This window comes from Canis lupus, chromosome 13 (assembly GCF_011100685.1).
Source record: "Canis lupus familiaris isolate Mischka breed German Shepherd chromosome 13, alternate assembly UU_Cfam_GSD_1.0, whole genome shotgun sequence".
Lineage (NCBI taxonomy): Eukaryota > Metazoa > Chordata > Mammalia > Carnivora > Canidae > Canis > Canis lupus.
This window is the reverse complement of record NC_049234.1, coordinates 22,473,304-22,495,750: the sequence shown is the minus strand read 5'-3', so window position 1 is coordinate 22,495,750 and position 22,447 is coordinate 22,473,304. Positions and strand designations below refer to the sequence as shown.

Below are 22,447 nucleotides of genomic sequence, written 5' to 3'. Positions count from 1 at the left end.
GCTTCACTGCTGGTGGGATACAGAATGGCAGTCATTTTGAAAGACAGTGTGGTAGTTTCTTAGAAGTTAAATATACACTTACCAAATGAGTCAGCAATTCCACTTCCAGCAAAACTAATTATGTTTATATTAAAAACCTGCATGTCATGACCATTAAATGATAAAATAAACCTTGATACATCCATCCAATCACACTCAGCAATACAAAGGAGAGCTACTGATTCACACAATAACACAAATTTAAAATGCATTCTGCATTGCAAGAGAGGCCAGATTTACAAAGCCACAAATTGCACAATCCCATTTACATGACGTCCCAGGAAAAGCAAAATTACAGAATAAAAAACAGGAAAGTGGTTGTGAAGGGCGGGGTGGGGGTGGTGAGTAAATGAGGAGTTTTTAGGGTGATGGAACTCTTCTGTATACTACTGAGATGGTGGGTACATAATCACGCATTTATCAAAGCCTATACAGAGTGAATTTTGTGGTACGGAAAACTCAACTGGGATGTAAGAGACCCCAGATGGAAGGCACAGTGTGAAAGTGTTTCACAAATGTATGACATAACCTTAACAAAGGAAGTGGGAAATAAAAGCTGAACTTAAGTTACTTTGGAAAATGGTGCTTTGAGTAGATAGCGTAAGGCTAAGGACAAAAAACAAGTACTTGGACACTATACTACAGTTGGCCATTTTTCTCACGGGGTACAACTTAACTATTCTGAAACCACATTATAAGTACTGTAAGTTTCAACAAATAAGCAAACAAATTGTAGATAAAGAAGCCAGGGTTCTCACTCTCAGAGAAGTAAGTTACAAATAAACACAAAGGCAAAACACAAAGAATGAAACTTGCAGTGCTGGTTCAGTGAGTATAACTGAACTTAATATATATACAGATAGATCTAGAAACAATTATAGAAACGTACACTATATATTGGTTAGTATGCATATTAGAATCTCCTAGCACACTTCACTGAAAAAGCCTAGAAGCGGTAGTAGTGAGCACACGCAACACCCAGATCTTGGTATCTAAATACCAATCTCCAATAAAAGTAACTAGGGCTCCTTGAAGAAATAGCTAATTCTAGGGCCTACATCCAGGGAAAACTGGCAGTGCCAGAAAGTAAAAATACAATCTTAAAAAAAAAAAAAAAAAAGATGAAGGCATGTCAAAAGAATTTAAGAGCCAACCTCAAAGAGTTCCCAATAGCCAAGGTTGAAACAATTTACACAATAAATAATAGGATTAGATTTTAACCTAAAATACAAAGTAGCCATGTTCACATACTAATATAAACAAAGGACCAAATAAATAGGAAAGAGGAACAAATTTAAGAAAAAAATCTAAATAATATATACAGATACTACCTCCTCCCCTTGACTGTGGGTTAGACCTAGTAATTCAATTCCAAAGGCAAAAGAAGTATAGAAAGTGGGAAAATACAATAGAAATACCCAGCAGGCACCAACTTAGCCAGTGAAGGAATATCACCAGTAATATTTACTGACATTGTGTATCCTGTGATTATGATATAGTGTAGAAGGGCACATCACGTCTGTGCTATCCTTCCTTAAAAGCATAACCTCAAATCTCATCACAAGAAAACATCAGACAAACCCATTATTAAGGGACATTCTACAAAATAACTAACCCGTACTCTTCATAGAGTCAAGGTCATGACTAAATAAATGCAATGTGGTGTCCTGGACTGGATCCTGGAACAGCAAAAGACATTAGTGGAAAACAGATAAATAAAAATAAAGTCCATAGTATAGTAAATAGTACTATCCTAAGGTTAACTTGAGTTTTCACATATAGGCCATAGTTTAAAAGGTGGTAACATTGGGGGAGGCTTGGGGAAAGGTGTAGGAAACATCCCTGGATTATCTTTGCAACTTTCCTATAAATTTGAAACTTCCTATAAATCTGCAATGAAAAGGTAAAGGTCATTAAAGAAAAGTACAGGAAAGCCACAGCACTGAAAGCATGGCTCTATTTAATATTAAGAAAGGAACTTACAGATTATGTACACATTTTCGCAGTAATTTGATCAACACCACAGTTTATTTGTAAACATATTATATGTGTCAATAATCAAATTGACAACACTTTATACATTTTGTTGTAGAATATTAACATCATACCAGAAAACAATCCACTGTACTCAGTTACAGAGTTTTGGTACTTTAAAATCTTTAAATACAAACTGTATTTGAAACACTGAACATAAAATAGAAACAATGAATGGCAGAGAAGATTGACAACATCGAGTAAAAAAACCTGGTATTTCTCCAGAAAATGAATATAAAACCAGCTGATTACATATTTAAAATGAAAGAAAGGAATCGAGAAAATCAGATATGTTTTTAAACGACATAAAGTTGCATTCCTTTAGACCCACCTGGGAGGTGTATCATACTAAATTCTGTGTCCTTTTTGATATTTCTTTTTCTCTTGGTTTCTAAAGAATGTATCCCATGGTTTAAGGACATTAAGGGGAGAACAGAAAGGGAGGTAGCACAAAGCCAAATGAAATTACTTTAAAATTCTTTCATAAGTCTTCTTTGGCAAATAAAGTCTACTCTTAAAATTTAACGGTTTGTTGAATGGGATCGACAGTTCTAAGATTAGGAGATGAGTTAACATATGGATGAAACAAAGCCAAGTTCATAAAGCAAAGCACAAAAGCAGCTTTCACATTTTACTAACAGCTCTAAAAAGCAGATTCTCCCTCCTTAAAACTATGAGAGGTTTTCAACTGGGAATCAGAACCTTTCCTCATTCACAGGAGAAAAACCAGAGTTGTCCACCTGTTTTTCCAGTACTTTCCCTAAAATTCATGATCATTATTAGGTTCTAATTCTTTCCCCATTATCTCTCAAAGGAAATATAGCAGCAAATCACTCCCATATTTTAAGTTTTCAATTCACCACCAACTGGGTTCACTGCCAACTACAAATTATTCGATTCTTTATTAGTGTACATGTCATTACAGTAGGCTTAGATTGTTAATACAGGAATAAATAAAATAACTACAGTTAATATAAACAAAGCAAATGAAAATGAGATTAAAGAGCCCTGATCAAGTTGAAATACTTACAACTTTCGGTTGAAAAACTGTAGAAGTTACATACATACCTAATAGTACTAGGAATGTACAATATCAATTATTGGAAAAATAAATGAGTGATTCACAGTCATAAGAAATTATTTTAATATTAGTATGTATTTTGCCTTTTACAGACAAACATTTATAACATACACTTGATTTCTACCTCATATAAGACAAAGTAGAAAACGAAACGTTACTGCACTTACCCAAAACACGGCACTGACTGTGTGCCACAGGTAACCTGCTCCAAGATATTCAATTCTATAGGTAGGCCATTGTATTGAATGAATGGTTATGTTAACAGTTTTAAGAAAGGCATATATTTCCAGTAGTATGTTAAATACACAAATACCAATTCTATAAATAACAAAATTATCAGCAAAAATGTTTAGGTTATAACATTCCCAAATTCTCTAATGCTTTAAATGTTTTAGATATATGTTGTTTGACCAGTTAGTTTGGTTACAGTTTTAAACAAGCAAACCATTATCCTATGAGAAGAGCTACACTAAACTATAACACTGCACAAACTTCCCAAGGAAGGTAACTTAAAAAATCTAGAAAGTGATTCCAATTATTCTAATTAACATTTGAGATCTAAAAGAATCAATGACTCAAGAAACATTTTAAAATTACTCAATTTTTCTTTATCAGTTCCTCCAAAACTATTCACATAAATTTAAGATCCAGATTGCTTAAGAATATCTTCAAAGGAGGTTTATCACCAAAGTGTTTCTGATCAGAAGACATAGCCTTAATACCTCTAATAGGTAATTCTAACCTATAAAATCACAATCCTTGGTTTCAAAACATCAAATTCAATTTCATAACAATTCATTGGTAAAGCTACTAAACAAAAAATCAGTCTGGGTGAAAACGTGCAGCAGCCACAGTTACAAGAGTGGAAAATAAATTCTATTTTTCCATAAAGACTCTATGAAAATATAAAGCCCAAAGTGAGTGACAACAGAAGTCCACATACAAATGTTGGTTTAAAAATAGAATGTTTTCCAAAGCTTCTCATGAGATGTCAATGTATAGTCATAGTCTGAGTTAAGATCTTATAAATCAAGGTTAAATTATACATAACTATGCTGATTTACATACTTTCAACAATGTTCAACTCATGTACATAATTTACAGATAGCCACAGAAATTCTTAATGCCCCATCATATCATCTCTCAAAACTGGATGTTTATTGTTTTATAGTTTTGCTACTTTAAGTACCAAGAAGCCTTTTCAGAGGAAGAGTTCCACCTCTTCCATGATCCCCTAGAGAGTAGGTAACAAAATATAAAATTAAACAAGATTTATGTTTGATAAACTAACATATAAAATTACCACTGCAATATTCATAGTGACTGCTTATAAACATAACAGTCATCATAAAGCCTATAAAGTATATCCTCAGTTTTATAAAAGAAATGCAGATTGTCTCAAGGTAAAAAATACAGTGCAGGCTGCTAAAAAGCTCTTTGTTGCCTTAGGAGGTGCAATAATGAGGAAAACTTGAAAAAACGTGAACATGTTTCCCCAATCTTTTAACATCGGTTGGGCGTGAATTGCACTGCAGCAGCAGGATGCTTTTTAGTGGCTGGCACTATAAAGCTAACGTTAAGAAAGAAAAAAGGCAGAAAGTGTGAGCAACAAATGGTGGAACCGAATTATTGCAAATGGAGATTAGCAGTAAGAAGCGAGGAAGGTGACCGTCCACTCCATTCTGATAAGATGCCATCTTTAAAGATTAAGTTCTTTGCAGGAAGTGGAACTCCTGCGTCAGCACAGGAGGACTGCGAGAGCACACTGGAAAAGCTGGCCTCAGTGGGAACATCCAGTGTTGAAGCACCTTCCTAAAAGACCAAGGAACCGGAGAAAATTCCTAGATTCAACACTTAACCAAATAATTTAATACAGTTCATTATAAATACTGACTCTGATGACCCAAGATGTTTGTGGAACACAAAGCACCGTGGGAGACGCAAAGATCAACCTCACAAACCCCAACTACTCAGGGACATCCATTCCACACTTACCATGTCCAAAACCCTAACTCTCCAGTTAAGTTCCTCCCCAGCCCTCCCTACTCCCTACATCATGCTAGCCCAGACACTGGAGAATCATTCTTGACGCCTCCCTTCTTCACCACACCCTCAATCTTTTCCTCACATTGAATTAATCACCAGGTTCTAGCAATCTAACTCCAACATATATCCTACATTATTCATTCCCTGTAGCCCACCAGCATATACTCCAGGCCAGTGGTCTCCAAAGTGGGTACTCACTCCAAAGTTGGGTATGGGGCTATAAAAATTTTAGAAATCCTCTACCAACTACTGCATCCTTACAAAATTTCTATTTTTGTGTATGTTTTATAATACACATAATTTATTGATTTAACAGTACATATGTATAATAAACCTTTACTATGGATACATGCAAAATTTGGGGGTATTTTTAATTAAAAAGGGAGCTCAGCTACCAGCAACTCTCACTTGGGCTATGACAGTGGTCTCCGACCTGGTCTTGCTTCTATGCTTTGTTCCTTCTTAATCTGCTCTTCAAATGGTAACTAATCTTTTAAAACAGCTGATCAGAAATAATATCATTCTTGTTTAAAAGTCTTTAATAATTTATCTTTTCACTCGAACATAAAATATAAATTCTTTGATATACTCTAGAAGGCTCTGCTATCCTTTCCTCTTCAGCCCCACCTCTTGCCACTATTCCTCCCCCGCTCCCACTTTCACAAGGTTTCCACCACACCAGCCTTCTTTCCTTTCCTTGTACACCAAGTGCTTTCCTCACACAGGACCTTTGCTCCTATCAAGCTCTGCATGGCACACTCTTTTCCATCTCTTAGAAGTTTCAGCTTTTATATCATCTCTGTCCATTTAAATTAGGTCCCTTTAGATCCCATCAGATTCCAAGGAGTCTGGCTCCTTCAAAAATACCCATTGAAATCTGTCATTACTTATATATTTCAATGTTTACTTGACTATTTACAGTCTCAAACATCATTATAAGCTCCACTAGTGTCTCCCTCTGCACCTAATAAAGGGTCTGGTATAGAGTAGACTCAAGTATTTAAAATAAATGAAACAAAACTCCAAAACACTGATTTCATAATGTTGGATCACATCTTCTGAACAGAAATACTCCATTCCCAAAGTTTATCTACAAATCAAGTCTACAGAGTATCCTTTCTTTTCTTGGGGAAGGGGGAAGACAAAAGGTCTAAAGCACTGGCCTGCACCACAAACAGACAGCCTCCTCTCAGCAACCAAGAACCACTGCAGTTAATGGAAGCGTATCATGTCCAAGAACTAGCACCTAGCATGATGCATGGCCCATGGGGTAGATGCTTAACACAATTTCTCTTGAACGAAACACTGGCACAGAACAGAGTCTCAGCTTTAGACGTTCTTCATCTGGACAGTGAAATCACATGCAAGAAAACTAACTTCCTAAAGCTCAGCATCTTAATCAATTAAAATCAGTGCTTATTTCATTACTGTGGAGACTCAATACAAACGTCAAAGTGTTCTGCATCCTATATCGCTCTATGCAAATACCATTTGGATTTTTTGAGTTTTGTTACCTGGAATGAGTGAACAAAGTTAAGGACTTGTAGAGACAGTTTTCTACTGGAATGTAAGAGGTTCTGAAGGCTGAAAAACAAGGGTAAAAAGTTTAAAATAAATATAATGACAAGAACTAATATCTCACAAGAGTTTAATTTCAACAATTTAAGTGCATTTATATATGTAAATACATTCTGTTTAATCACATAAACTTTTTTAAAAGTTTCAGTGGTTCTCATCAATGAAACTTCTGCCAGTTTAATAATATTAAACAGTACATAAAAAGACCATTTTAAAATAAAAAATCATGTATAAAACCAAAACTGAGAGGTTACTATTAGGAAAAGTTTAAACTATCAGTAAATGTAAATGTTAAATGAAAGAAAATGTTTAAAATGAAAACTCAGACAGGAATGACCATTATAATACCAACTTCAAACACCCCAATTAATTTTAAAATACACCTGGGTAAAAAGTCTAACAGATTTAATATACATCAACCCACTTAAATCAAGTATTTTTCAAATATGTAAACTGGTAACAATTATGGTAGCCATCTTAAATCTGTATAGTATTTCTACTTTTTTACTCATGTAGATAACTTTCAGAGAACTGTTGAAATCATTGGTCAATTGAGGTATTTTCAATCTTCTGATAAAGTATATTAAGCCAATTAGATGGATTACTTATTATCCAACTTTGTTTTTTTAAATAAAGAAGTCAAGGAGACCTTTGGACATCGGCTCTCCCAGCCACTCTACCAAGACAATCAGATTCAGGGATATTCCTCTCTGCTCAGCAGTCACATAAATTTTACTGCCTCTTAGCAACTCCTCCCAATGGATCAGAGTCAGCATGTGAGATAAAACCTACACGTCATCTCTGATACGTAATAGATGCTCATTTTAGAAAACGTGGAAGCTGAAGAAAATCTATAAACTCAGCTATAATTGCACCAAAAGAGATAATCACTATTTACATGACATAACTTGAGTGTGTTTGCTCAGGATGACAGAAGTGCACAAGGGAATCTCATATAAGCATGTGATTTTTATCACACTCTCACCAAACCTGGGTAACTAAGTTAACATACTTAAAATTAACCAAAACATGTACCCCCCAATGTCTGCATGTGTCAGATTCTTAGGTGCTGAAGTTTAATTTAGAAAAATATAGAAAAATCCTTAAACTAGCAATCTTTATTCAATCAACAAATAGACACAAGGCAATTACCATGCTCATGTGTGAAGTAAAAGAAAATAAGATGTAGCAACTGAGCACCAGAAGTCTCATAGATGAAAAGATGACAATGAATATAAACCCTCACCTCTCTTTTCTGCAAAGGCCATGTGTAGCAATTTTTCTACAAACCTTCCGGTTTAATTCAGAACTAAATAATGGAATTCCAAAGCACAGCTCGAGAGGAACCCAATCTGCTTCTGTTGTAGCAACTACAAAATGATATAGTTATTAATCACATATGTATTTACATATATTATGACTGACCAGGGTCTGTTAACTGAGGTCCAGGAATTTTCAGGTTCCTCTCAGCCCCCGCAGTCCATCAACAGGCTTATTAATAGGGGAGAGGATTCAGAGAAGTCAGTGAATCTCTAAACAGTAAAGAATCTTTTTTGAGTGTGTACATGCTTCTGGGGCCTTTTACCCCCACCCCCACCACCCCAAGAAAGACATTGCAAGACATCTACAACATGAAAGAATTTAACACAGGAAAAATGAAATACTCTCAGGTCGTATTTTTATGACACTTTCATTGTTATCCTAAACATATAAGCATGTTTCCTAGTGAATACTTATTAAAAGGTTATGGATAATCAGAGCAAACAATGACACCCAAATGATTTAACAGAAGAGTTAAATCTCAGAAACTAGTCTAAAACTGAAGATAATTCTTAAAGCCTTACCAGAGTTTTGTTTTGCTGCTGAGTCTATAGCTGCTTCCTCAATGACCATTTCAAATGACTCTGTACTCCCATTTACGTCTGAACCAGAAGCCAAATCAGGTTCTCCTTCCAATGAAAGGACATACACAATATTAGGATTCTTGTAATTGGCACAAGTCATTCAATAGCCTTAACAGAAGAAAAGCCGTTAAGCAACAAGAATGACAATAGAGATTCACCCTAAAGCAGCTGTTTCCAACTAGGGTCAATCCTGTCCCCCAAGAGACCTCTGACAGCATTTAGAGACCTATGCAGTTGCCATGAAAGGGGACAGGGATGCTACTGATTACCTAGGAAAGCTAAACGTCCTACAATGCATGGGATAGGCCCCCGCAGCAAAGAATTACCCAGCTTAGAATGCAAACAGTGCTGAAGTGGTAAAACCCTGGCCCAAGAAATGAGGACTCAAAAGGCAGACCAAGAGGTTAGCCTTTCACGTAGATCATTCCCAAAGTCACTTCCATCCCCATGGAAATGTGCAATCAGATGTCATTCCTCCTCAAAATTCTTTGACTTTTCATATCTTCCAGTACATATGATCCTCCAAGATCTCTTGATCTTAACCTTTTTCTCAACTCTCATTTTCTGCTACTTACCAACAAATTCTTTCTTTTGATCAAGAGCTACTTGAGTGTCTGACTCCCTCCACCTGAAAGGCTGCTACCCTCCAAATAAACTCATCTCTTATGTACCCAAATCCTCATTTTTCAAAATTTAGTTCAAACTTTACCTTCTCTAAGAAGCCTTCGCTGATGGCTCAGTTGGGCTGAGATATGCCTTCTCAGTCCTACATTATTAGCACATTAAGCTGTTGCCAAGCTCCACCGCAGACTTTTAACAGTACAAAGCAGGCTGATTCATTGGTTTGTCTCCCTTCCTAGAGTTTTATTTATTCCTTAGGTCTCAGTAATTCCTATATTTCCAGTACCTAAGCAGATACTGCATAAATGTTTATGGGATGAAAGAAATAAAACATGACTGTAGCAGACATGATTTGTAATGACTGCGTAATCCATACATCTGTTTGGAAAATGCCCTCTGATACGTGGCAGCCAACTATTAAAATTAAGTCAGATCCTCTGGCCAAAGGCAAAGGACCAGGCATGAATATTCAACTCAAAGGGAGCCAATCCAATCCACTGGATGGGTGGGGAGTAATCAATCATATTTACTCAAGATTTCACGCTAAAAGGCTCAGGGAATATAATCAATCAATGACAGATGTCAGAACTGTATGGTTTTCTAGAGTTATGGACCAGAGCTGGAACCATGGGCTCCAAAGCCACATACAAGCCAAAATTATGCCAGAGCAGCAACAATCAGTATATGAGAGAAGGTGACTGGAAAACACATTTTTTAATTAGGAAGAAAAAAGGGAATCAGCTGTTGACAACGTGCAGACTGGGTTGGAGACAGAAGGAGAATACGGTCAGGAAGGCTAATGAACAGGAAAGGACTGTGACAACTCATGATTAAAGGATCGAGACACAGACCAGAATGACAGTCACGAGGAATCTAAAGAGAGAGAAGGGAAGACAGAAGATGACATCTAGAGACTAATCACAGAACGTGGAAACTAAGGGGAAGCATGGCAAAAGAAAGAATAGACAAAGATTCTGGGCTTGGGTGATGAGACAGTGGTGCCTTTGACAGAAAGAGAATGGTTCAACAGGAAAAATTGTTAGTTCTACTCTGGAAAGACCGTGACACAGAGACTGAAGTTTCGAAGCTGTCCTTTATGTAACTGAAAGCCTATAGACATGGAGCAGAGATTAGAGGGCTAACACCCCACAACCATTCTGTAACTCCAACCCCAGGCCGATAGCCTTTTAGCTGGGCACTTAGTATTTTCTCCATCCAAACAACTGATATTTATCCAAAGGATGTCACAGAATAGTGTCTCATCTTCGTGAAAAAATACCAAGTATTAAATAATTCAACATCCCCACAAAAGTCTCCCTGCTTCTTAAGTATTAAGATTGTGATCAACTCAATACAGTGATCTTAATTCAAAGAACCCAACTGTGAGCTGACCTCGCTCATCAGAAGCATCACTGAGTTTTCTGTTTGCAAGCTGGCTAGAAGCATTCAACATGGTGACATATCCACAAAAATGCTGTAAGTCCACTTTGTTCCTCAATATCTGCAAAGCTTTATGAATGCCCATATTGACACGAGTAAACTCTAAGAAGAAAGAGTGACATCACATTATAAGTAAACAGTTTTATAACATAACATGATATCAAACATGTAAATATACTCTTATTAAACAATTCTGGGAATTACTTTTATACTTTATCGACATTGGTTCCAACAAACAACTACCTGTGAGTGTAAAAGGATGACGTACATATACATTTATAGCCTTCAGGAGGCACTTATTGTATCAAAACAAATTACCTGCTAAGTAAAAGCAAATAGGACCAGTCAGTGGCAAAATTCTCTAGGCTTCTTTGTGGTTTTATTCTGCCTCGAATGCTTACTTGTTGGGCTTCTGCCAGGAAAGTATTAAATACATATTTTTGAAAAAATTTTAGAAGTAAAATTATTCCTATTGAAACTAAAGCTAAAAATGTACTTGAAATTATATCCTTAATAAATTAAATATTATGCAAGTACTCATAAATAGATTAACTTTGAAAGGTGCTCTATACTCAAATATGAAGATTCCTTTCTTTTATAATTCATAAAATAATCTTCCAAGGCAAAAGAGCTATTCATCAGCTTTTGAGATTTTATAGTTTGAAGATCCTGTTGTCACTAGTCTATATGTTCAGGTGGATATTTTCCCCCACAGAATTTATAAAGTGTCAAAGGATTAAATAGCAAAGTTTAATTGCAGAGAAATACTTATTTCTGAGAAGAGGCTGTTTTTTGGAAGAGAAAAACTCTTCTCCAGATTTTTTTTTAAAAGATTTTATTTATTCATGAGAGAAACACAGAGAGAGGCAAAGACATAGAGAGAGGCTCCTTGTGAGGAGCCTGATGTGGGACTCAATCCCAGGTCTGGGATCACGCCTTGAGCCAAAGGCAGACACTCAACTGCTGAGCCACTTAGGTGTCCCTCTTCTCCAAATTTCATGAACATTTATTCACAACAGGCAAAAGAGAGAACTGAATTTCAAACGGGAGATTTCTGCAGTCTAGCAATGTAAGAAGGAAAAAGATCTTTTTAAAATCTTCCTTTTCCTGACGTTGGTGGAGTAAGGGACAGTGGGGACTATCATTTTGGAAGAATATTAAGTTCTTATACAAATATAAGTTAATTTTAAAAAAAGAAAAAAAACAAATTAATGCAAGTTAGGTTACTTGAACCATTTACTGCTCTCTAAAAATTCAAGCAATATGGCTTTAAGAACCAGAAATACAAGATTACAGAACAGCAGTTTTACATGAAGTAGGAAACAGAACTGCTATATGAGTATCATTTTTAACCAGATACAGAAAAGGTTATCTTCTATACTAAACAAAATAAAGAATAAATTTGCTTTTAACAAAAATTCTGTGAGCATCTTTCATCAAATGCACTATAGCTCACATCCAATTCTAGAAAAAGATAACTTTAAACAGGGCCTTCTCCCTTGATTCTAACTAGCTTAATTTAGCTCAAACTCAAATCCTCTCTAATAACAAAAATAACATTTAAATTCAAAATCAGATGCTGAAAGAGGAAATACATGCAAGTACTCTGTGAACCGTAAAATAGCATACACATGTTCATTGGCATCTAGTTCTAAATTACCTAAAAAAGCTGCAGGAAGGTGGGAGGGACAGTATGTAACATTGGGGGGAGGAAGGAGATCAACATTCTCTGCATAAAATATTCCCAATAAATTATCTTCTCCCTTTGCCTCCAAATAAATAAACAATAAAAGACATGTGAAAGTCTAAACAGAGAGAAAACCTAGTCTTCCACCTAGGTAGGCAGAGACCCACTGATATACTTCATCTCAAAGGCAGACTAGTCTTCCTTCAAAGGTCCCAAGTGAGTCTTATTCTACTAGTTCTTTGTGGGAAAAGGCACATGACAGAAAACTACCTTTGCCAATACTCCTTTTCTTAATTATTAAAGACTTATTTACTTGAGAGAGAGAGCACGTGAGCATGAGCAGGGTTAGGGGGAGGTAGAGGGAGAGAATCTCAAGCAGACCCCCTGCTGAGTGTGGAGCCCAATGTGGGGTTTGATCTCATGACTCTGAGATCATGACATGAGCCAAAATCAAGAGTCTAATGCTTAACCAACTGAGTCACCCAGGCACCCCCATCTTTGCCAATACTCTTTAAAAGCCACATGATAAGACCCTAGAACTTAAAATTTTTAAGAATTCACTTCTTACGTTTTCTACCAAACTGTTGATAAAGATTAATAATGATAAAGAAGTCAAACAGATATAATTCAAAAGTAAGATACCTCCTTGTAGTTCTGTTTCATCAAATGGAAATGGTATGTGGACAGTTTCTCCTATCCCATGCAAACCATGCCCCTAAACATGAAGAAACACAGTTGAAAGGTATACAAGAAACCTGTATTTCCAAGAACAAACAGGTAATCAAACAATAAATAAGACTATGCCATGTAATGATATATTCTATGTTAATATTCCATTAAAAAATTTTTCAACAATTTTTTATTTTTCTCCAGCAAGCAAAGATCATCTTAAGTGCATATTAATTTATAAGACTGAAGTCAAGTACACTCACACAAGGGTTAGCTGCTGTTCTGAGAGAGGAAAGTGGTAAAAGAATCCCATCATCCATCAGCTGGTATATCATGAACTGGGAATGCAAAACTCAAAAACCTGCACTCAGTGACATATATTCAAAATTATATAATTATAAAAGCCCCTCAAAAGGGGTTAAATAACTTAATGGCTGTTATTTTCAAGGCAGCTGCAGAAAAGAAAAGAGAGAGAGGGAGAAGCTCCCTATGAACCAAAATGGAAAGGTCTCTACTTGATAAGTGAAAAAAGCATGGGACTATACTGTGCACTGGCTCACACATGCATAAAGAAATTCTAGGTGGGTATTGGCAGAAACCAATAAATGTATCTGATTTGGAGGAGAAATGGGAAAAATGGGGCAGTGTTAGAAGTGCAGTGATACTTTTCTCTGTGTATCTTTTAATAATGTTTTATTTCTGAATCATGTGTAGGTTCTACCAATTCAAAAATTAAATTTAAAAAAATCTGAATCTCACCACCCCACTCCCATGCTACAAATAATGATTTATTTTTATCTCCTGCATTCAATTAATGTTCATTTGAATTCTGTTAGTTTTAAAGGGTTTTTGCATTTAAATCCCTAAATTTGTTATGGCTTTGCAACTGTGCAAGAATAATAAGCATGAAAAATTTAATTTTATGTTTATGTGCCTTTAGTGTTGTTATAATAGAAAATTTAAGTTAACACTGGGGAGCTATATATTTTTCCCTTTAAAAAAACTCTACATGTCATTTAAATTGAAAGTACTCTGACATAAAAGAAAAAAATCATTTCAGAGAAAAATTGCACTCATTTAGATGGTTCATATAACAACTTGAACATTATTTCTTTGGACAGCTCCCTTCTACTTCATTGGTACAGTTATGATATGAATCCTAACCAAGACTTTATAATGAAAGCATGGTTTTAATCAAAATCTTAATTTTGCTACAAGTTCCAGCAGGGTGAATTTCTTCCATAAAACTTAATAAAGGAGGCATTCTTTTTTAGCAAAAACAAAACTCTGTAATGAACATTTTAAAACTCCTCTGCTTCTACTACCATTACCAATACATACATAACGTCTTTTGAGATCTTCCTATGTGTTAAGTGCAGGACCATGTGGATTATGCAAGTCAGTCATTCGTTTCAACCTTATAAGGCCAGAATCCCGTTAAAATCTCTAGTTTGCAGGTAAGGTATTCAAGATTACTGAAATCGCCCAAGACTTCTAATAAGGGTAGAATCAAGATCTGAATTTAGGCAGACTGACTCAAGCCCACGCCTAACCCATTCCATGATGTCATCTCCCACCACTAAGCCCTGCTAGGGGTTCCTCCCTGCTGGCTAACACATCAACCCTCATGGCTTCAAGTACCTCCATGTGCTGATGCAGACACTTAAGTCAGTGTCTCCTGTTCAACTTTTGTTTGGATTTCAAAATATTTTCAATTACTGATTAGGTAGCTCTACCATCCAAACGTCCCACAGACACCTTATATTCAACAGGCCCCAACACAACACATCATCTGATCCCCATCAACTGGCTCTTCCTCCTCTGTTCTCTCAAGTAGTGATATCACCATTCTTCCACTTTCATAAGCCAATATCCGGGGAAACATTCTCTTCCTCTTCTCATGTCCTTCTCAGACATCTGATCAATTCTATTAATTTTAATTTGTAATAATTCCTGAATCCATTTTTTCCTTTCAATTTTTATTACCACTTCTCTGATCTAGGCTGTCTTCACCTCTTATTGGGACTCCTATACTAAATCCTAACTGGACCTCTTGCTCCAGGTATCTTACCGCACCCAATCAGTCTCAGCATACTCTCCAAGCTGATCTTCCCAAAACATATTGACCATATAAATCCTCTGCTTAGCACCTTTCACTGGCTACCATCAATCTATAGGGTAGAGTCTAAGCTCTATAGCAAAACAGTCAAGGTACGCTATATGCCAGGGCCTGCCTACATTAAAACACTCATGAGAACCTCCTCTGAGCCAGGCACTGTTCAGGTACTAGGGAAGTAGCAGTGGAGAAAAAGAAAAAAATCTCTGCCCAGAGATTTATTCCTGCTGCCTGGCCTGGCTCTCTTCTGTATCATCCTTCTATACATAAACAGAGTCTCATTCTAACAAGTGTCCCTTAAGCCTTTCTCCTTGCCTCAAGGCTGAATCGGGTACTTCTGTCTAATGCTTGCACTGTATATAATCCTATTCAGCACTCAGAAAAAAAACTGAAACTGACACCTAACGCAACATTTTCCAACAGACTTAAATCCCTTAAACTCAGGGACTGTGTCTTATTTGTATATCCCCGTTAATTAGCACAGAATATGGCACAAATGGTTGTTAGTGGAATACATTAATGAAATCCTTATTGAGAACCTATTATGAAGCAGAAAGCGTGCTGCACACTTCACACACAGTCTTGTTTCATTCAACAATCATAGGACTATAAATTGCTTATCTCACCATTAGCTGCTACTATCACTTTTTGTTGCTATACAATAAATATTGCCATCTCCATTTTACAAGCCAGAAACTAAGCATAAGTATCTCTGAAATGCCACACAGCTCATTAGCACATGAAAAGAGGCTCACCATCATTAGGCATCAGGAAAATACAAATCAAAACCACAATGAGATACAGCTTCACACCCTAGGAGGGTTATAATAAAATAAGTCAGATAATACCAAGTGCTAGTGGGAATATAAAATGGTGCAGCCACTCTGGGAAACAGTCTGGAAATTCCTTAAACAGTTACATATAGAACTACCATATAATCCAGCACTTCCAGTCCTAGCCACCTACCTAAGAGAAATGACAACAGGGTCACACAAAAGCCCATAAATGAACATTTATAGCAGTGACTACCATTATTCCTAAGAGCCATAAAGTGGAAACAATCCAAATGTCCACCAGCAATGGATGGAAAAACAAAATGTGGCATATTTATACAAGGGACTCTTATTTGGCCGTAAAAAGGAATGCAGTACTGAATCATGAAAGGCTGATGCATGCTACATGATGAACCACGAAAACATTTTGCAAAGTAAAAGAGGCCAGGGACAAAAGACCATGTATTACATGACTCTACGTATGTGAAAGGCTCAGAATAAGCATTCTAGAGAGACAAGTAGATTAGTGTTGTTTAGGGCTGGGGAATTGGGGAAGTGAGAACTAAATGTTCAGGAGTTCTCTTTTGAGGTGATATAAATATTCTAAAAATGAGCATGGTGATGGTTGTGGACACCTGTGCCTACACTGAAAACCACTGAGTTGTACAATTTAAAATGGTGAACTGTATGCTAAGTGAATTCTAGCTCAACAGAGCTATTTTAAGTACAGCCACACGGGCAGCAAAAGAGGAAGCTGGAATCCAAAGCTGGGTCTAACTACAAAGTCTGTGTTGTTTCTGGGAGTCCCACACTGCCAGACAAACGCCAGGACAAAAACCCACATCTGGTCTCTTACATTTCAGCTTTACAAATGTCAAATTACATCCGACTGCAACTCAGTAGAAAGCTAGACAAATTGTCATCTTTAAAATCAAAATCCAAAATTGGTTGTTTCAAATAAAGCCACAGTACCTGAATCAAAACTGCCGAATGTGTCAAAGCATCATTCAACATCGTCAGCACATTTGATGTAGGAACTACCCCAGGATCATGACCCCAAGATGTTATTAGTAATCGATCATAACCCTATGGAAAAGAAATGAATAAAAGATAAAATGGTATTTAGAAATTAAAAAAAAAAAAATAAGAAGGTCACTATAATGTTGTTTACCAATTTCTATCCTCCTCAAACCACACCTCACACAACGTACCTGGAATATGTCTGGTAGTTTTCGAAGTCTTGTACCTTTGGACAATAAAAGAGATGGTGGTCCTTGACCAGTGATGTAATAAATGTACAGTTTAAACCAGACAGAACTGACTTCTGGGATAGCTGGTCCAATATGCTGTAATCACAAAGCAGGTAAGAGAAAGTTTCAATACATAGGTAAGGCAGCCAAATCTCACAAGGGACCCAGGATAGTTTTGCAAAAGCTAAGCCTCGCGTGTTAACTGCTACTATCCTTATAAAAATAAATTTCAAACGCTCCATTGAAACAGTTTAAATGTTTTCCTAAAACTGAGAAAGCACATCTTACCACTGCAATTGGGTGAATGAACTCGAGTAGAACACCAGGGTTTGAACCTTGGCTTTGTCGTCTCAGCTCTATCATCTTAGGAAGGTCACTTAAACTCTCTGTGCCTCACTTTACTCTCCTGTAATGTGGTGATAAAATATCTACCTTATAAAGACACTATAAGGTTGTTCAGAAAGGTTTAAAACAGCACTTGTCATACAATAAGCTCTATTCCAAAGTGTTAGTAATTGTCATTAATCACATGCAATTTTTCACAAAAGGGGCTATCTAACCTTCCATCCACCTTACTATTCATTTAGTTCATGGACTCCTACTAATGCCTAGAAGCTGTGTTACAGAATAGGAGGAAGTATGTATATGGGATGGTGTTGATGGTTGCGGGGATGGGTACACAAGAAATTATTTTTAAAAGGCTGGTAAATGCCAATCAATAACCACTCCCACTGAATAGAGGACAAATTTGGGGGTGTGGGAGGTATGCTCACCAAAGCAGCTAGAACAACAAAGCAATAAAATCAACCTTGTATAAGGATCCCTTCCTTTCTCCTACACCATTAACCTGGCACATCTAGGAAAATCAGGTAGGATGTAGCACTGAAGAACAGTGACATGATCCCCTCTGAAAATGGCACAGGCCACAATGTCCTTGCTAAGTACACAAATACACAACTGATTTATTTTTAAAAAGTAAAAAGCCAGCAGCAATGTTCACAAGTCAATTTACAGATAACTAGAGTTTTAGCTTTTAAACATAATCCTTCCTTTCCAGTTTATTTAGCAATCATAGAAGCCTCTTATTCTTCCTAATTAAATTGACTTTTTCCCTCAAGGCAATCCAGGCTTCCTTAAGAGCATCCAAAACATTCTCTTTAAATTTAAATTTAAATTGACTTTTTCCCTCAAGGCAATCCAGGCTTCCTTAAGAGCATCCAAAACATTCTCTTTAAAATACTGCGTTCATCAATGTGGCGCCTGGGTGGTTCAGTTGGTTGAGCATCTGACTCTTGGTTTCGGCTCAGATCATGATCTCAGGATCCTGAGAATGAGCCCCACGACAGGCTCCTTGCTCAGAGCCAAGACTGCTGGAGATTCTCTCCCTCTGCCCCTCTGCCCACTCGCACGTGCACTCTCATTCACATAAAGTCTTTAAAAGATATTAATAAAACACCACATTCATCATGAAAACTTCAATGTATCACAAGTTGCTAGACGATGCGTGAATAAAACATACCATTTCTACCCTCACACCTCACAAACTGAACCGAACATCTTTCAACAGCATAAAATACAAAAGTGCTTTCTGAGTTACTGGTTTTAATATCTGGCATCTGCAAACTGAAAAATAACATGATAAACCAGTCAACCTCTTCATCAAGTCACCTCAAGGACGTCTGAAATGACAGCACTGGTGATACTTCACATGGCTCTTTACCTGAGGGGTACAGCTGCTCACAGGCCGGATTTCATTGGTGAGAGGAGCCATGGACACGAGCAGTGTGTAATTTTTGTTGAGAACTCGGCTGCAGGTTGCAGGGTCCAGACCAAGGAGGCTCTCACAGCGTAAGAGATCCAGAGGAAAACCTGAATCATGACCAAGCACACACACAAAATGAAAGACTGATGATGTGACACAACATCTAAGACAAAATATTGGTAACTACCTTAGTGTTTAAACATTGTTTTCATAGACAGAGTACCCCTATTAACAGTGTCAAATTTCCCTGGAAACAGGAACTCAGGCCCTTTAAGACTTAAAGCCAACAGTCTTTATTCCCTGGTCTAGGAAGATAATTGTCTACTGGTGTTTCATGAAGCTACTACTTTTACGATAAAAGTATGGATTTGCTCTATCTTCCTTCTTCTCCATCTCCAGCCACCCCAGGGCAGTGGTATATTAGAAAGAACCATGTGCCACAAAGAAACAGTGTCCTGGCCTCCCTCAATTTCTGTTTTCTACAAAGAGCTTCACCACCAAGTTCTGAATTTGGTATAGGAACAAGAGTTCCTCATTAACAATATGTGCCCAAGTCTGCTGGTCCATAAAGCACAAACTCACTCAGCATGTAATAGATTTTAAGTGTTCCCATTTGTAATCCTTTCAGAAAATACCAGTCCTATTTGTTCTCTAAAAAGATAATGTAAGACTGAGAGAAACCAAGTCAGCCCTTCTCCCTCTCAAGCAAGAATGAATCAAAAACCATGTGGCCTGCTCAAAGGGTCTAGAAGCAGTGAGTACAACTAGCACCAGGCCTTTGGTCTTCAACATCACACTCCAGGAAAAAGAGATCAGGCTCCTACCAGGAGAAAGGCTGATTCCAGGACTAGACAGAAGTGCAAGAGGAAACTGTTTTGCCAGAAAGTAAAAAACTGCCCCAAAAGTAAAAAATTTTTTTAAAAGATGGAGGCATGGCACAAGGAAACTGGAGCCAGCTTGAGGGGAAATCCTACCGGCAAAATGTGAGGCCACTCTAGCATATGCATAATTAAGAGAGAGCAATGACTAATGATAAGCCATTGGAAAAAAACAGAAATTTATCAATCCATACTGAGAATATAAAAGAATGCTTAGTCTCAGCTATTACTAGAACAGGAGTTGGAAAAAATGAGCAATTTACAACAACCATCACAGTGAAGAATGGTTCAGGCAGGACTACCACTGGATATTCAATACTCAGGGTGGGGCTGGGGGGGTGGGGGGGAGGCAGGCGGATATACTGATGAGGAGCAGGATATGTGCATGGTCTTAAAGTATCTGCCCATAGATTACTTAGCAGTTTCAAGTGGGGAGAATATTTAACTATATAGTAGGAAAACCAGAAAACACATCAACTAACTAACATCACAATGGACAGACAGAAATTACATGCCTCCAGATGTCATACCCTTAGGAGAACATGACATTACTTCAGTAATACACTAAACTTGAGTGCATAATCTGAATCTAATCACAACAAAACATCACACCCACCTAAGTGAGAAACTTCCTCATAAGGCCAACAAAAAGGGACTATAGTCTTAAAAAATAAGAATGTTCTAGGACAAAAAGAAGTTAGAAATTTGTTTCAGAATAAAGGTGATAAAGGAGACGTGACAATTTAATGTAGTATCAGATCTTAAACTAGATCCTGTACTTGAGAGGGGCAAAATGCCATTAAGGACATTATTGGGTCAACTGATAAACAGGAATACAAATGGCAGGATTACTGTATCAATATTAAATCTTCTGAAGTTGATGTAAGGGAATAGCCCTGTTCTTAAGAAACATAGCCTGAATAATTTTGTGGAGAAAGACCATATACAACTTGCTCCCACATTCTGGGTTAAAAGTAATTATACTATCCTTAAATTTTTTGTAAATTTAAAATATTTCCAAATAAAATGTTAATAATGGAGGAGAGAGTCATACAGATGTCAGGAAGAACATCTCTTCCACACAACTGGTAAACAGGGAGGCAGGAGAATAAAGTGGCTGTAAGACAAATCTGGCTACAGCCAGATGTGATGTTAATTTTGAAGTAAAATCAGAGTTGAGCAGGTGGCTTAGGAAAAGGAGAAAAGGGAAAGAATTCTATTAAGACTATAGAAATTTATACTTGATTACGTACAATAAATCAAGAACAAATTTAATAAACAGAAATCACAGCAAGTGAAAAAATTGTCGGATAAAAAAAATCTTAGGAGAGATTAAACATTGAAAGCTCTAACTAGTACCAAAAATAGTCAACTATCTAACCTCAAAAGTTAGAAAAACACTTAACTACTTTCATACAGATAAGGTTTCGGTTTTTCATTTAACTTACTTTTTGGTACATAGACTATTCATGGTGAAAAACAAAGTTTAGTCCAGACTACTAAGCAATAGATTCATGAATAAATCAATGAAAAGCTTAATGTTCAGGAGAAGATAATAAAAGTGATACAGCACGGATGCCTGGGTGGCTCAGAAACGGAGCGTCTGCCTTTGGCTCAGGGCGTGATCCCACAGTCCTGGGATCGAGTCCCACATCGGGCTCCCTGCATGGAGCCTGCTTCTCCCTCTGCCTGTGTCTCTGTCTGCCTCTCTCTCTGTGTCTCTCATGAATGAATAAATAAAATCTTAAAAAAAAAAAAAGATTTAAAAGTGATAGAGCAAAGGAAAAAATATTTTTTTTCAAGAAAACACGGACTTAAGTCCCATCTCTTCCACTGACTAATCATACAGGCCATAATGACTAAATGGGCAAGAGATATGACCAAGACAAGCTTCAATTCTTTATCTATAAAATGAGTTACTTGCCTGGTCACTGGTACTAACTCTCGTAGATGCTATGATGGGCAGGAAAGGTTGGTGTATTTCAAGATGGCCATAAGAGAGTATCTCAAATATTTTAACCCATTATCTCCTTAAGTCACTAAAAAGTAATTTCAGGATTTTTACATTCAAAGACATCTTCAAGATTGTGCTGCTCATTGCTTAGGTCACAAGATCTATTTGGTAGCCAAAAATAGCTATTAACAAATGTTTCATGAATAAGTGCTTTGGCCTCTTGGCATCTGGTGACTTAATATTCTCAGTTCTAACTATTAATGAATAATCTGAAAAAGAGCCCCTGCATGGAATCATTCCTAACGCAGAACTCTGACCCTGACACCCTAAGGCTGTAGAAGCAAGTCACGAGGAACTGAGTGTATGCAGCTTCACTCAGCTCAACCACTCAGCATATCTGTCTTTACACCTCTGCGACCACTTTTATGAAGTAACAACTGATTCCATCCTTAAATTTTTAAATTGAGCTAAAAGAAAGCCAGATGCTGGTGAAAGTAGAATGAGAATGAAGATGACTAAGAAACCAACGGTGAAACTGGTGATGAAATTTAATGTTCTCAGGGTGTTAAGAGTTCAGAGTTCCAAGATGCAGATCCTGTGAGTAAGCGAGGGCTG

General features: G+C 37.0%; 1 protein-coding gene across 2 annotated transcripts in view; it reads right to left on the bottom strand.

Moving 5' to 3' along the window:
• Positions 1-2,036: 2,036 nt before the first annotated feature.
• The window catches only part of FAM91A1 (family with sequence similarity 91 member A1), a 42,757-nt gene continuing 22,346 nt past the window's right edge, over positions 2,037-22,447 (bottom strand). Inside the window, exons 16-24 of one of the 2 annotated variants that reach the window (XM_038555450.1) lie at positions 18,959-19,107; positions 17,200-17,334; positions 16,961-17,074; positions 13,073-13,145; positions 10,696-10,845; positions 8,623-8,727; positions 8,025-8,148; positions 6,715-6,784; positions 2,037-4,966 (exon numbers count right to left, since the gene is read on the bottom strand). In XM_038555450.1, coding sequence (XP_038411378.1) covers positions 4,781-4,966; positions 6,715-6,784; positions 8,025-8,148; positions 8,623-8,727; positions 10,696-10,845; positions 13,073-13,145; positions 16,961-17,074; positions 17,200-17,334; positions 18,959-19,107 — 1,106 coding nt within the window. In that variant the 3' untranslated portion in view covers positions 2,037-4,780. The remainder of the gene's footprint in view (positions 4,967-6,714; positions 6,785-8,024; positions 8,149-8,622; positions 8,728-10,695; positions 10,846-13,072; positions 13,146-16,960; positions 17,075-17,199; positions 17,335-18,958; positions 19,108-22,447) is intronic. The other variant, XM_038555451.1, reaches the window with a different exon arrangement.